Source organism: Lacerta agilis, chromosome 2, assembly GCF_009819535.1.
Source record: "Lacerta agilis isolate rLacAgi1 chromosome 2, rLacAgi1.pri, whole genome shotgun sequence".
Taxonomy (NCBI): domain Eukaryota; kingdom Metazoa; phylum Chordata; class Lepidosauria; order Squamata; family Lacertidae; genus Lacerta; species Lacerta agilis.
Genome location: NC_046313.1, coordinates 52,294,881 through 52,311,723, shown reverse-complemented (window position 1 = coordinate 52,311,723; position 16,843 = coordinate 52,294,881). Strand labels below are relative to the sequence as shown.

At 40.5% G+C, this 16,843-nt stretch overlaps 1 protein-coding gene across 2 annotated transcripts in view; it reads right to left on the bottom strand.

Annotated features, from left to right (window-relative positions):
- Nucleotides 1–16,126, bottom strand: part of AFF4 (AF4/FMR2 family member 4) — a 50,302-nt gene extending 34,176 nt beyond the window's left edge. Inside the window, exons 1-3 of one of the 2 annotated variants that reach the window (XM_033140038.1) lie at nt 16,017–16,119; nt 1,932–2,019; nt 1,383–1,509 (exon numbers count right to left, since the gene is read on the bottom strand). In XM_033140038.1, coding sequence (XP_032995929.1) covers nt 1,383–1,509; nt 1,932–1,936 — 132 coding nt within the window. In that variant the 5' untranslated portion in view covers nt 1,937–2,019; nt 16,017–16,119. Of the gene's footprint in view, nt 1–1,382; nt 1,510–1,931; nt 2,020–16,016 lie in introns of both variants that reach the window. The other variant, XM_033140039.1, reaches the window with a different exon arrangement.
- Nucleotides 16,127–16,843: the final 717 nt, after the last annotated feature.

Genomic DNA, 16,843 nt, shown 5'->3' with positions numbered 1-16,843 from the left:
TAACCTGATGTACACACAAATGGCAAAGGAGACAGCGGGTCTCCTCAAACGTTTACTAGTCAACACAAATCCCTTCATCATATGTATTTTTTGTAATAAACAGCACACACTTTGAGACAAGCACCTTGAATGAGTCGCTAGCTACTAAAAATCACAGACCAAAATAATTAGATTGTATTGATTGTCCAGTAACCACACCTTAAAGAACACAGAGAAGGAAGGGAAACATGTACCCAAGTTAACTTTAAATTCAGGGATATGCAGAAAATATGTCATTGTTAGTGAAATGCACAAGCTAAATGACACACAACTTTTTTTAAAAAAAAAAAACCTTTAACCAATCTGTTGCCAGAAAGAGAGATGTACGGGGATACATTTGCAGCTCACAAAAACAAGTCAGTATTTAAAACAAAACAAAACCCAAATTTCCTCAAACTGACAATATTTCATAACCCAGTCTTCCTTGTACAGTAGTTTGGTTTCAATCTTTCTCACAACAGCTACAATTAGATTTAACTGCATGAACAAAGCAAATTAGCAATATTAACTAGTGAACCTTATACATAAAGAGCCAGACTAAAAACATCAAACTCTAACAATTACTTGTAATTAATAGACTATTGTCTACAAAGCTCAAAAATGTTAATATGCTGTATTACTCTTTTACTACAAAGGCAAGAGTACTTTATAACAGTGTTTTTCAACCACTGTTCCGCGGCACACTAGTGTGCCGCGGGAAAAAAATAGAAAAATTACTTTATATATAGTCAATATAGGCACAGAGTTAATTTTTTTAACATTTTCTAATGGTGGTGTGCCTCATGATTTTTTTCATGAAACAAGTGTGCCTTTGCCCAAAAAAGGTTGAAAAACACTGCTTTATAACAATTAGCTGTTCAAATACTTTAGGGCTCTAATTCACATTTATCATTTCTATAATTTCACATTTAGGCTGTTCAATGTCAAGCTGGTTTCAAGTGTGGATAGTTAATGATATTAGCGTAATAAGATATTTAATTCTTTTTTTAAAAAATAAATAAATGTTGATACAATGTCCTTGTGTTAAAACCAGAGCAGTCATAAAATTCTAGTAATCTTATATTTCAGCAACATTACTTTAAAAATGTTCAAATCATAACGACACAACTTCCAGGTTTCTTTATTTTTTCTAGATCTCTTCCACAGTCAAGTCTCTTGTAGACTCTAGCCTACATCACAGGAATTTTTGAGGATGTAAGACTTGGAACCACTATATAAATGACATTTCTTCATATTTTAATGAAACCATATGATACTGAAGTTGTATTACAGGGAAAAAACTCAAACCATTTTAATTTGGAGTGAGATAAAAACTGCATTTTTAAAAAACCTCATGCACTTACAACTTTATATGGTTCAGCAAAGAGAGGAGAGTTAGGTGGAAAGGCTTCTTCACCCTGCTGAATTTCTTGATTACGCCTCTCTCTTTCTTTGATACGCAGCGCATTCCGGTCTTCACGGTTCATGTTGCTATGAACAAAAACAATTTGATTACCTAAATGGGTACAGAGGTAAAGGAACTGATGAAGGGTTGTCCCCAGAACAGTCTTATGAATCCCCCTCCCCTTTAACACCCTCCGGTGCATTCTTTTTAAGATAGGGAATGCCTCTACACTACAACTTGCCTTACAGATATGACACTGGTAAAACTTATGCAATTACTTTGATATGTAAAACCGAAAAGCATTATTTAAACGAACTCCTACTCTTAGATCATGTTACCTGCATAATTAAAATAGGCTGATCGAGAAGAGAATCAAAGGTTTTTATCAAATTAAACACATTATTAACTTCAGCTTTCTATTTTTTATGCTTATTCAGATCACCTCCCACCAGCCAGCCTATGAACACACATTCCCATATACAACAATTGCCATCTACGTTTGATCTACCTCATTTTTCTTTCTTTCTGTCCCCAACAGAGCCTCCTTGGTGTCCATCCTCCGTAGCATGCTCTCAGCTTTGCTGTTTCTAGGTTCCCTAAAAATGACATTTCTACTCTAAATACACATTTCAGTAAACATCTCCAAATTTACAACAACCTCTAAAAATGCCTACACTTCCTCCCTGAATAGGAGCTTCTGATCCTTGTGGGTTAAGAACTTGGAAGGTTTCCCTTATAAAACAGGCTTACTGACATCTGACGTAACAGAACACTGCTTTAATTTGACCTACTGCTCTAAATATAAGCCATAAATCTAAAAGGATTCCCCTTAAGCTCAAGGAAGCATCTAAGTTAAGAACAAGATTCTACTTACAAGAAAGTTTGTAAACGCGGTGTGCTGAGTGCAAAGTCACACTAAGATTGTTTAATGTTCAGAACACTGAGGGCTGAATTTTAGTTTGGATTTCCAAGGTGAGGGCAGGGTAGACAACAAATTTGGAAGGGGGGGTTAATTCACAACGGCCACCACTTTTCTTTCCCAAAAGTCCTCTAGACAATGATACCACATGTAACCTGCCTCCATCTAATTTTTGGTCATTGCCCCCTCCCACTGCAGCCCGTGTCACATACTGTGCCTTTCCTGAGTCCTGGAACCTTCAGTAGAGGCTTCTTGAGCATGGGCTGCAGTGGAGAAATGGTGGCAGGAAAGCCTCATTAAATGAGTACACTTCTGATCACAAAGCTGGATACCCTCTTAGGTCAACTTCAATTAACACAATTTTCACAATAATTTGACTTCTGCCTAGGCTATCAGTCTATTACAAGCAGAAGGAAGTTGTGGAATCTCCATGAAATTCACTTACCTTATATAGCATGGGTGGGGAACCATAGGCCCAGAGGCCAAATATAGCCCTCTAGGCCTCTGTCTCACCCTTGGCATTCATCCTGGGCAAGTCCCTCTCCCCAGTCTACATCCCTCCCAAGGCCTGCTCTGCACCCACATTGAGTGCTTCTGCATGGCTGGAATATGTCCATGACCTCTAGCAATGCTTCTTGGTAACCTAGATGGAGGGGGTGGGTGGGTGGGTGGGTAGGTATAGAACCTCTGACTTTTGTGTGACTGAAAAGTAGCCTACTATAGAAGGCAAGAGTCACAATCCATTTTTGCCTCTGGCCTCATCCATCAGTGGTATGAAGCCCCCAGAAGTTCTTCCATGAGAGAATGCAGCCCTCGGTTCCCAACTCGTTTCATAAAGAGAGATTATTTAATGTGCAGTATCTTCTAAACATATAGGTATGCGGCCGCCCCAAGATTTCCAGAGCAATAAGTTTAACTGCCACTAATAACCACTTGATGGGGCACAGTGAAGAGCTTCTTCACAAGAAACGTCTGGCTGATGGCTTATTGCACAGAACATTTATAGTCAATCCACTCCTCGCAGTTACAGATTGATACAAGTAAACTCTCAAAGGTTCTGGAAAGCTCACAAAGGTTCATCGCAAAACTGAATCTTGCCTAACCATTAACAGCTAGTGGAATAAATCTCACTTTACATATTTTGTATAATCCATTGCCTTCTCAGTAACATCCTTTATAAACTAGAATGGAAGTAATGGATTATATCTAATGCTAAGTGTGCAGCATTCTGATCGCACAATGGGACTTCCCCTTCCCTCCCCACACACCATAAAAATCTTATCCAGAGGGTCCTGCAACCCTTTAGAGCAGATGTGGAGGGTATGCCAGGGCTGCAGGGAGAAGGAGAGAAAGGGAAAATTTTGTTGTGCAAGTGGAAGTCTGTTGCACTAGCGGAATAGCAGTGTTGGATACAACCCAACATTTTTAAACAGAATACACCATTTTTCCAGAATGAGAAATATTACTATGCATATTAATGACAGAATGTGTTAGGAAATCGTGAAATTGCTCTAGCTATGATGTTTAGCCTTTATATTAAAAAGTATCATTTGAAACATGCCTAGAAGGCAAAGAATTAACTTAGTAACTTTAATTAACCTTTAAGCAGGCAAAATGGCAACAGTTGTTTACTAAATTAGAAGCTTTATAACTAAAGCAAAAGCAAACTTCAATCAGTAATTATCTTTAAAAACCAACATCGGAGGTGACTTTTCAAACCTTAAGCTTGTCCTCAGGCAAATATACCTGGAAGATAGAAGGATAAACACCACTGAAGATCAAATAAGGTGACACACTAAGTGTTAAAACCAGAGTTAAAGAAATTCTTTCACTGCCACCAACTATCTATGAAAGGGTGATTTTGAAAAATTAAACTCTACTTATTTATTTTAAAGCTGCAAGACTAAATCATTTTTAATGAAGAAATGAGAAACAGTCATCTGAAGTCCGGTGACTTCCAAATATAACTCAAAACCAAGATGGAGTAGTTTCAACACTTGCAACAACAGATGTATTGCATATAGTACTTTACTGCAGTATGCTATACTGCATACTGTAACTTTAACAGTATGGTTATCTTAGTACTTGGTAATAAATACATGAAGCTGGGTTATCTTTGGGCTTTTCATTTCTTGATGTGGGAAGGCAACACAGTGGGAGGTCTGGTTTGATACTGATATATTTTGGTGCTAAAGTTGGGGTGGAACTGTGCGTCCTGAATAGCACAGTGAAGCAGAGAAGGCAGCAACTTGCAATTTGATTGCCTGGTTGAATTATGCAATTCAAAACTAGTAATTTTTCACTAAGAAAACCAGATTAATGTTGAGAATCAGGTGAGGGGGGAGCAACAGCATATACATGACCCTATACACGTTCACTTTGAAGTATATCCCGCTTATTTCCATTGTGCTTACTCCCAAGTATACACAGAATTGCAAACTAAGAAATTCTAAGAAGCACAGGATACAGTGTATCTACGTGAGTATTATAATCTAAACTGTACTTCTTTGTTTTACTTTCAATTATAGCTAATCAGCTTGTTGTGTTGTCTGGCACATCAAATTGTGGGGAACACCAGTGATGAACAATTCTGAGCAAGCTACCTTCAACTTGTTTCTGAAGCTGGATTATTTAAACTAACCATACTTACTGCTATTCCAGTAATCAAAAACTATGATTAACTAAAACTGAAAGAAAATAAAAAATAAAAAAATTCCTTCCAGTACCACCTTAGAGGCCAACTAAGTTTGTTCTTGGTATGAGCTTTCGTGCGCATGCACATGAAAGCTCATACCAAGAACAAACTTAGTTGGTCTCTAAGGTGCTATTGGAAGGAATTTTTTTTATTTTTTATTTTGTTTTGACTATGGCTGACCAACACGGCTACCTACCTGTAACTAAAACTGGGGGGGGGGGGAAACACCCACATATCATTCTGGCCCAAAACATCAAAAACAGTTTCCAGTGGTAATACAATAATATTACTGACAGAAACAATAAAAATGATTGCTTCTGTATTCTGACAACATAGTTTACACAGTAACTGTGATACATCCATATTAAGGTTTCTAGTCTGCATCCCAACACAAGACTTAGAGATGTTGAATTAATAACCAAAGAACTATCAAGAGAAGCCAGCAACTTTTTAATACCTGACATGTTCTATGACAAAAAAAAAAACATTTATTCTGAAACACTTAGCATTTTGCCCAAAGGCCAAAGTTTACATATCCATCTTTAAAAGTCATTCTACCTTCATTTGACCAAAAAACTAAACAAAACACATCACATATACTAGGAAATTGGTAGGATGAAGGATGTCAAGATCAAGCACCATTTCTGGATGTGGTTTCATTTCCTCCTACTCACCCCTGCCATTACCTAATACGTTCTAAACTACAGTACTGTCCTCTTAAGAACATGGGAAATTGCTATACTGAGTGATACCATTGGTCCATGCAGTTCAATACCATTCACACTGACAGGCAGTGGCTCTCCAGGGTTTAACAATTTCAGGGAGTCTTTCCCAGATCTATGTCAAGATGTCAGGGATTTAACCTGGAACTTTTGGGATGCAAAGCACATGCAGTATCACTGAGCTACAGTGCAGTGCTATTCAAATCAAATGAATGTATAGCCAGCTGCCATGTTTCATGTCCCAAACACAAATACAAGCATACACGCTTTCAATGTATATGGCTTTTTGAAAAACAAGATTTAAAAATTCTATTTAAAAATGTTAGTGGGTTTTGAAGTAGCTCCTTGAGAAGAAATCACCATTTCAGTGGTCTTGAGGGTTTTTGAATGGTTTGTTGTTTAAATGCTTTCATAAGCAAAAGCACATTGAGTGCCAGTGAACTAGACATGATGCAACATGAGCTATGTTTGCCAATATTTGGCTATGAATGATAAATAAGCTCCAGCACAGCTATAAATAACTAACTCTTTGTTATTCAACAGGATGCCTATCCACCTAACTACCACCAGAAATAGTTAGCAGTAGTACAGCAGATCTAAGAAATCATTTCAAAATACCATGTAAATGCTGAGCTAATGCAGTTCTACACAAACTTGTATAATCTAGATTCTCAAATGAGCAAATTATTTATTTCATTTATCAGTCGCTTTTTACAATAAAGTCTCAAAGGGACTTGACAAAAGTATGTAAAAGAAAATTTAAAACCAGGAAAAAACTAAAACAACTGACAATACAAAATCCACAATATGTTAATCCAGGAACATATTATTAAGGACTAAGTTCTACCCTCCCCTCTAAAATATGAACACCACCCTAGGAGGCAACATTAATTAACTGAAGGCCTTTGGATCATTTCTGATATAATATATGCTTCTGAAAGCTAAGGGTAAATACAAAAAGAAATTCAAAAAGTCTTGAAAGAAGTGATGTAATATAGCCTACCCATTGTGCACAAGAATGTGTCCCTATCTTTCAAAGGCAGGTATATTTTTAGTTTCGTATCCAATGGTTGGCTCTGATTCACAGCAAACTTGTATTAATGCATGTATCTAGATGATATATACAGTACAGGCACTCATGTCAGCGTCACAGACTGCCTCACTCGGAGCAATGATGTTGGCACAGGGCTGTTCTAATCTTGCACATAAAAGGGGCTTTCTAAAATCGTATTTTAGCTGAAACTGCCAGGAATGTAATATGCAGAATAAACTTAATAACAGAGAGCATGAGGGCATAGTTTGCCAAGTTTGCAATTAAATGCCATAATCTGTTATGTTTATTTCTCTCACCTTTAATACCAGGTCTGAAGCTCTGTCACTTTAATAAATAACAGTTTATTTGATAACAGGATAAAATATGGCTTCACGTGACACTCTTTGCCAAATAACTGCCGTTTTAAACAATTTAACGAATTAAAATAATTAAATCTCAATATTATGAGAGTATCAGAGATGACAGTTTCTCTATAAGTGGAACGTCATTGTTCCAAAGAGGAATCATAAAAATGCTGCCAACTTGCTTGGTTGCAGTTACGATATTCCCCAGTTGATAAGCCCAGCTGACTGAAGTTAGTAAAGTTATAGTTGCACTGGTCTATTTCCAAAAGTGTTTCTACTTCACTCAAAATACACAGGATTGTTCTAGCCTGACTGTTCCTTGTTTCACCAACAAAGCAAAAAGCAAGCTAAAAGACAACAAAACAACATTCAAAGCTGGCTTCATCCACTTTCATTCTGAAAGCTCTAATAAACCTTTATCAGCTTTGTCTATCACTGAAATAAAACAAACTGTCTTTGGTTTCAACAGTTTCCTGTTCAGTTATCCTTATACCAGTGGATGACTTGAGCTTCACTTAATTCATAGGACCTACAGTATTCAGGACAAAAGCCACAAGACAAAGAAATTAGCATATCAACACTATTTGGAGACAAACTGAATATTATTCCAGAGAATTTGATATTTAGGGTCATATCCAGTGTTACTCATACTCAGAATGTACTTACGTTATACAAGTTCACTGATTTCAAAGGCGCTAATCTGAGTATGACTTACTTAGATATCACTCTTAGCTCCTGTAGTTACAGCAGAATGATTAGCATGTAGAGTTTCTGTGGGACATGCTTTTACTTGCCCAAGTACATAGCTCTGACAGTTCATAATGTATTGTCTTATTTCCATAATTAGTTAAACTCAAAAATATATGTGAACCAATAGTATGTAGGTATTCATCATTTCTCCGTAAATTCAAATACACAGTCTGTACGTTACTATCCACTATAGCTTATTCACTGCCTTGATGTAACATTAGTCATATAATCAAATCTTCAGGTTAAGACTATTTGATATATGTCAGGTGACTGAGAAACCAACTATGGCAAGCAGTGGAAGTACGGTAGAAACACAATGGAATTAACATGCTCTCTCGTTGCTCAGGAATTTGATGCCTACAAAGGTATCATCACCTTCTTACCTGAGCAGAACTTCTTATGAATACATCAACAATTTTAGTATCTTCTCCAATGTATTATTTCACTTAATTGCAAAAATGAACAAGAATGTTCTTGAACATTTAGCTCAACTCTATTGAAGCACAAACTTTTCCAAAGTCGTAAGGCCACAAGCTTAAGTCTTAATATGTTGTCACAATTATACTGTGCTATCACTTTGGATGGTGACTCTCTATGCCAGGGGTAGGCAACCTAAGGCCCAGGGACTGGATGCACCTTCTCAATCCAGCCCGCAGACGGTCTTGGAACCAGCATGTTTTTACATGAGTAGAATGTGTCCTTTTATTTAAAATGCATCTCTGGGTTATTTGTGGGGCATAGGAATTCATTCATTTCCCCCCCCAAAAAACCATAGTCCAGGCCCCCACATGGTCTGAGGGACAGTGGACTGGCCCATGGCTGAAAAAAGTTGCTGACCCCTGCTCTATGCCTTTCTGTTACCATTTGACATCCTCCTTCCTCACTGTCCAATTTCCTTCTAACCTCAGCCCCGAAACCTGTCTCTTCTATAAGGCTTTGGGCTTAAGGCTGCATTCCTGTACAAACTTAGCTGGAAAGAACTCTCATTGAACTTAATGGCACTTACTTTTGAGTAACATAGGATTGCACTAATCTTAGCCCACGTTCCCAACTAAAATTAAGCCAAGTGCATGTAGCTACATTTGTTTGCATTCATTCTTCACTACCTGAGCCTCTCCATTTCCCCCAGTGTAACATTTTTACTATACAGTGGTACCTCGCAAGATGAATGCCTCACTAGACGAAAGGCATTCGCTAACGAAAGGGTGACTCGCAAGATGAATTTTCCTATGGCCATGACTTGCAAAACGAAAATGTTTTGCGATTTCCCCCCCCGTAAAACCGCGCTTCCTCCGACCGTGCTTCACAAGACGAAATTTCTGACACACGACAACACTCGCGGAACGAATTAATTTCGTCTTGCGAGGCACCACTGTAACTATTAAGAACAGGAACCCATCTTTTGCTTATGCTACTGTGAGGCCCCATGTGACAAAGATCCCAGGCTATATAACGAACTCTCAACCCCATAAAATCCATGGCACCTTCACTAATGATATTTAGACATCAGGTTAAAACATGGCTACTTATCATTTCTGGGAATTCAACGAGAGGTTAACTAACACACAGCTAAAGGATTGGTGTGTGGCGTTGTATTTTCCCCATTTTTAATTATACCATACAGGCGGCAGCCATTTTGCATGGGGGTTCCGTTCCTGACCCCCATGTGCGTCGGCAGAGTGCATATGAGCTCGCCCCGCTTCCATTGCGGGCCACTTCCAGGTCAATAGTGATGAGCGTATGCATGGTTGTGTATCAATTGGATGAACGTAAAATGGTTGCTTCCTGTACATGGTTATTTCATTAGATTTTAACGTTAACCATCCTGAGATTTTTTGATTAAGGGTGCTACATATTGTGTGTGTGTGTGCACGCACACACACGCACACACACACCTGCTTCTTCTGGCAGTCTGCTCAGTTTTATGTTGGTTGTATAGGAGGGCACTTTGCCTCCTCCTCACCTAGAACTGAAATCAAGGAGGCTGTCAGTGGAAGGTTGGGTTGCTATGATAGTCCACTAAGCTTCTGTTCTTGACACACACAGAAGAGTGCTTTGTTCCTTGTGTGGCACAACAAAGAAACATAATGAGCTAATGAAGGGACACAGGGACCCATGCCTTTACTGACAAGCCTTCTATGCTTAGCAACCAGGCAGTGAAGCCCCTTTCTGCACATCTGGCATAGAAACCAGGTGAGGAGAGAACAAGGCAGGGAACATTCCATTTGCCCTCCACTAGTCAGCTTCATTTCAAATGTTTTCCTCACCTACTTTACACTCATAAGAAAGGCTAGCAAGATCCCTCTCCTCTACCAACTCCTCTTGTAAGTACAAGGCAGGTTAGTTGGTTGGTTATTTATTTATTTGGAGGCTAGTAACTTTGAGGGGTAATTCAGAAGGCTGGTACACACATTGCCTTACTTCCACTTCTTCATGGATTACCCAGTAAATCTTATACAAATCCCTCAATTCCTCAATCCATTTCTGCCTGAGTGGCTGCATTTCTTTTGCCCAGATATTTATAAGTATGCAGCTTATGCACCTCCCACAGCATGGTACCTATGGTCTGTGCCAAACAGAAGATGCCTATTGACTCAAAAGATTTAATCAAACAAGCAGGTGTCTTCTAGCAAACAATACTTGTTACTGCAATAAAATGCAAACGCAAAGCATAAATTAAGCAGGCTTTTCATCAAACCACTGTGACCTGAAAGAAAATTTCTTCATAAATCTAAGACTGAACACATTCCAGTTGTTGACAAACAACATTTCACCACAACATTATTCCTTCCTACTTGCCAATATTGCCATCTTATCTGAAAGCAGAATAAGGAGGGGAAGCATATATTCAATACTGCTTCAACAATAGACAAAAATATGTGAGCTATTATATATATTTGCTATGTAAAAAATAAGGATATAAATAGGTACCAGCTTTTCAGAATCATGGAGGCAGCCTTTGCCCAAGTTTTATATGCACAGTGGATTGTATCCAGTGGTGTTGCTCAGCTGACAGTTAAGACTTCAATCAGTGGTACTGGGAGAAAAGGAATTTCACCCCCAAAAGGTATTTATTAAAGCAGTGGCTTTCGAACTTTTTTCTCTGTACCAGAGAAAATTTGCTCGTGCCACACCAAATTTTCTATTTACAAGAAATAACTCCTAGCAGTGCTGGATTTATAACACAGAATGCAAATATTTTATAATATGATCATGGGACATCCAGAAAGTGTAAAACAATGCAGCTACATGAGAACTTGAACAACTCCCAAAATATAATTATAAATGACAACTAGGATTGTCTTCAATATTATTGATGCTCTTGTTCTCATTTTGAAAAAATGTTTATCCATATTCTGAAAATAAAAAGTATTATGATACTATACTACACTGAAATGTTTAAATGTTTATTTGATTATCCTTGAATCTTCCCACTACACTTGATGTCAAATGTCACACCATTTGAGAATCACTGTATTAAAGGTTTTTTTAAAAATAAAACAATTCAAACCCAATAGTCACAGTGTGATTTAAAAGGTAATGTATATACAAATTCAAAATATATTTTCCTGTTACAATACAATGGTCACTAAGCAACACAATCCACAGGTAAATTCATATCCATGTAACTCCACATTGTCATATGGTGCAGTGGATGCAGGTGACGATCTACAGTTTTTCATATAACTTATAAAATAGGGCCAGACCTTATCAAACTTGTCATGTTTCACAGTGCTGATACCTAGATCTCCTTTCCACATCTCCCGAAGACCTCTTGCATTACCCATTGATACCTCAATAAGCAGTTTGTAATTTACAAAGGCAGACTCTCGCAGCTGCTTGCTTGAGAGACTGGAGGATCCTCTAGAGCAGGGGTGTCCAACAGGTCGATCCCCGGAAGGTTCCAGTCGACTGTGATCTCCTTTTCCTTTACATTGTCATTAGAGCATCCGGCCCTGCCCCCTCGGCCTGTCCTCCATTTTCTCATGATTGCCATAACAGAAGATGGGACTTTTTGCTGTGAGACAGATAGTTCTCTTGGCGATCTTTTGATGAGCAACCTTTCCCCTATATTGACATTTTCCTCCCTAAAAAAAGCTCAAGAACTGTGAGTAGAACCCCCCCAAAACAGGAAATTTTTCTCTAAAAAAAAACTCAACAACTTTGACCTGAACCTCCCAAAAACGGGGTAAATCACTGCCAGTTTTTTATTCTGTGAGTAGATCGCAGTCTCTTGAGAATTGGACGCCCCTGCTCTAGAGCAATCATTGGGGGGGGGGAGAATACAGAGGGAGGTTTCCCTCCCTTTCCCTCTGATGAAAATCTTACTGTCAGCAGTGCCACTATATTTGCTGCACCATGGTTTCTGGTCAAAGCTCATTTCAGAAATTTGGCATTAGTTTTGTATTTATTAGGATATTATTTAAACACTTTATTAGTGGCAGTTCATGTCATTAGCATCTCCAAACATTACTACAGTAAATGGGAAACAGCTGTTGATTGTGCATATACAGTTGTACCTCGTGTTGTGTTCGCCGTGGGTAGCGAACGTCATGGGATACGAACGTGCAGAACCCGGAAGTAACGGTAACGGAGTACTTCCGGGTTCGGCGGATCGCGCATGCGCAGACGCGTGCAGTGACGCCAAGCGCATGCACAGACGCTTGCCAAATCGCAACACACACATGCGCAGAAGCAGCACTGCGGGTTGCGGACTTCTCAGGATACGAACGGGGCTCCGGAACGGATCCCGTTCGTATCTAGAGGTACCACTGTAGTTCATTTTTAGTTGCGTGTTCAAACTATGACCACCTGATTCTTTAAACAGAAGAGATAAATACTGTTTATTATTTATGTAGTGTCAGTGAATATAGTGCCTTGCAGACAGACAAAGGGCATCATAAAAGGGCAAGGTACACTCTATGGGAAATATTACAAGAACTAGGTGCTCCAGGACATAAAATGTTGGAACTGGACTAGGGAGGCCTATGACTATTCACTGACCTCTTTCATGGGCTCACCACTTGCTACTGAGAAGTCACATATTTTAAAATTACAATGACTGCAATCTACCTTAGAATAACTAAACAGTGAGAACACAGCAAGACACAAACACTGGCTGGGATCTCCTGTCAGGAAGTATACAGACTTCATCCAATTTATAGCCTAACCAAGACAACTCCCTGTCTCCCAAGAAATGCATTTGACAAAGATCTAAGGACAAGTTTTAGTTCACCATACCATCAGTTTAGAATTGATGATGAGGATAAAATCACTAAATGGATTCCCTGCTGCATACCAGTTAAACTACAACTTAACAAGTCATTTTCCCTAGAAAGCATATATACTTTGCAAATTAAAAATCACACACATTATATGTAAGTAGAGGAGAAATAGTTTTCTAATTCAAAATTATTCAGAAAATCTACATCAACTGGTGCTGGCTACCTGACCTGGTTATCAATACACTGATGACAGCTGTCAACTCCAGGTGAAGCAGTGTCATCTCTCTATTTGTCTGAGGTCAGTGATAGAGAAGATGAGGGTGAATAAACTTAAGATCCATTCAGGTAAAAAAATAAACCTATATATGGTATGTGAGTTCCATGACATCTTTAAGAAGGGGGGCAATTTGGACTTGCAATCCTTTGCCCCTGTGCTAAAGGCCAAATTTAAATTTGCTCCAACCTGGAGGCTATTATGTGCAGAGAGGAAAACATATGGGCTTAAGAGCTTAAACCAGAAACCAGCCCCCACTTGTGGCTACAGCAGCTTTGGGACAAGATTTAAATCAGGAGAAAATCATAACTGTATTGACAATAAACAGTGTAATCTCATAAGTATTGGTGGGAGTCTTTGTTAAACTTCTGTTCTGGTACATCCCATAGTAATACTCAAGTGCATACAAAGTAAGCTAAGAGGCTCCTTAGCCTTAATTTTGTGATATATAGAAAATTTAGTCCAAACAAATTGTGGGGTTTAGGTTATGAACTCACCGTCACTTAAAGCAAAGTATTTAGATTTAAACTAGCTTAATCCTATTATCTTCAATAGGATTCAACAGATTTAAATCCAAATGTCCCCATTAAATTATCAGCCTGGTAAACAACAGTCATTTGCTGAAGGTAACAGGCACAGTAATAAACAAAGGAAAAAAGTGTGATACTTGTCTGAGCAATATTTTCCTCGGACCACTACTCTTTGCTGAATGATTTTCGTTCCTCTCACTCTCAACACCATACATTTCAAATCACAGTGCAGGGATACTGCCCTGATTCCTTAAGGCAATATGGTAAATTCTAAAATGTTTCTTTTTCACATTTCCCAGAGTCAAGCTCTTTCAACTGATGATAAGGAAGTATGTCTGAATCATTAACATCTCATTCCTGCCTAGAAAGAGATCAACACAATTGAAAGCCTCTTCTATCAACACTGTTGGCCCAGAGCTGTATCATCTAAGGCTTTCTGGATCCCATCCAAACTATAGCTACAATTCCATACTTGTACACAAGCAGTTCAAATACATTTTTTTTGCACAAGTAATTATCATTGTTCTTACTCAGGTTTACATACTGAGACCAACACAACACATGAACTGTGCCAGCAGGAGTTCCAGTGATAGTAGACCTTTGTGGAAGGACTGCTCTGTTCACAATTACCCAATTCACATGTTATATTTGTTAATATTCATTAAGGACAGTTGGGATGTCCCACAAATACAGAAGTAGTATTATGTAAACCTGCCCTCAGTAATACAGTTGAAGAGTTAGTTACAGGTAGGTAGCCGTGTTGGTCTGCTGTAGTCGAAACAAAATAAAAAAATCCTTCCAGTAGCACCTTAGAGACCAACTAAGTTTGTTAATGGTATGAGCTTTTGTGTGCATGCACACTTCTTCAGATACAGTATGCATGCACATGAAAGTTCATACCAATAACAAACTTAGTTGGTCCCTAAGGTGCTACTGGAAGGAATTTTTTTTATTTTGTTTCAGTTAAAGAGTTAATAGTTATACAGTTAAGAGGTATCTTATCCATGTTACATGGGATAAGACATTTCAAATTCAGCTACTGTGTGGGGTAACAAGAGATCAAGACAGTCCTTCCTTCAAATGGTGAGACTACTGCAGCTTTGGGTACAGTAACAAAAGAGAAGGTGAAATCCCCCTATCACTTTTAGAGGAACTTCTGCTGACTCTGTTTTTGAATCAAAAGATAGGATCTGCCAGAAAACTCAACTAAAAAAAAAATCTAAAGAGCTACAATCGCTTTCCCTGATCTGTCCTAAGAGCTACTCAGTATTTCAACAACATGAAAAACTGAACAAACTGCTGACTTTAATCACTGGAGTGAGTGGGATTAAAACCCAACTATTGCAATAGAGGAGGTGGTGGTTTAGTTAGCAAAATCATCCAAGAACAAGCTCGTTGATCTCAAGCTACTGGCACTTCTGGGAAAGAAAGGCAGTGCCATCGCATCTCTGCTTCCATCCTTCGAACACACAAAGTATCATCAGAAGCCCTCACGTGTGTGCATTTATGTGATACGGCATATATATGTGGAGGGCGGGGAGGGGGAGAGAAGCGCTAGTAACCAGGTGTGTCTATCCCGATGCTAGCAGTCATTCTGGGGATGCCTCCCTTAAGGATGAAGTACGGAGAGCAGTAAGCGACAGATTAGGAAAGGGATCTGAGGGAGAGGAGCTCCCCTGAATTTCGAAGGAGGGAGGACGGGAAGAATCCGAGACGTGGGAGAAGCGAAGAAAGGAAGCCCTTTCCAAAGTAGAGAGGGAGGAGCGGAAGCAGAAAATGCCTACCCATCCACCACCACCACCCCTCCCGGAAGAAGAGGGAAAGAGCGGGGGAGATATATCCTGAGGCGACTTTCGACGCTTTCTATTGGGGGGGGGGGGTGTCTGGGACGGGGGTGTAATAAGAGCCTGCTGCCCTCGGCAGCGAGGAGGGAGGGGCCGCCTCATCCATCCCCAGGGAGGGCTCCTTCTTCCCGCTACCTGGGGGGGGGGGGAGCGGGGCCTACCTTACCTTGACTCGCCCCAACCCAAGTGCCACCGAGAGCGGCGCCAGCTCAGCCCCGAGCCTCCCGGCCACTCACCTCCACTGGCTCCTTCGCTACACCCCGACCATTTCCCGGTTGCCGCCACCGCCGGGCGGGCGTGAGGAGAGCCAGGAAGGCCCCAGAAGAAGAAGCCGCCGCCGCCGCCGCCGCCGCCACAGGCGAGAGGAGGGGCAGGCCGAGGGAGATCACCGCGGAGAGAAAGGCGCGGAGGCGGAGTTCCATCTCCGGCTCCCCCGTCGCTCCATGTCTGGAGGCCGCCTAGCCGGGGCTGCGCTGAAACGCGAGAGGGCGGCGGTGTCAGGGCCTCCCCGACGACGCCAGTCTATGTCGCCGCCGCCGCCGCCTCCCTTCTCTTTCCCTCTCTGGAGTCGGATTACCCAGCAGCCCCCGCGGCAAGCACAGCCCCACCGCCCCAAAGCCCAGCAGCTGAGAGGAGGGGCTTAATGCCTCACCACGTGACCCCCGGCGGAAAGCAGCCAACGCCGCCGGGAGAAAGCGAGCACCGCCCTCGCCCAGAAAGGAAGCGCAGGCGGATTCGGGTACATCACGTGACCAGCGATCTTTTTTTAAAAAAAAAATAGTCAATGATTTAAAAACTGTTGCTCTCCCGCGCCCTCTACAGGGGAAAGTCGGAGCAGCAACGTGGGCTCCTGTGCTGTGGTCTATCCGCGCGGATGCGGCGAAGTAGGGTCTGATTTTGCATAGGAGTCTGGCAGTCCCACTCAGAGCACCCGAGGGATGGAGTCCTGCAAAGCTCAGGGGCGAGTTAAGGGGGTTAAACGCAAGCCTAGGCTAGCCGCCATTGAGGAATGGATTCAAATCGGGTATGATGCGCAATCTTTCCACGCAAATGCCCAAGGAGG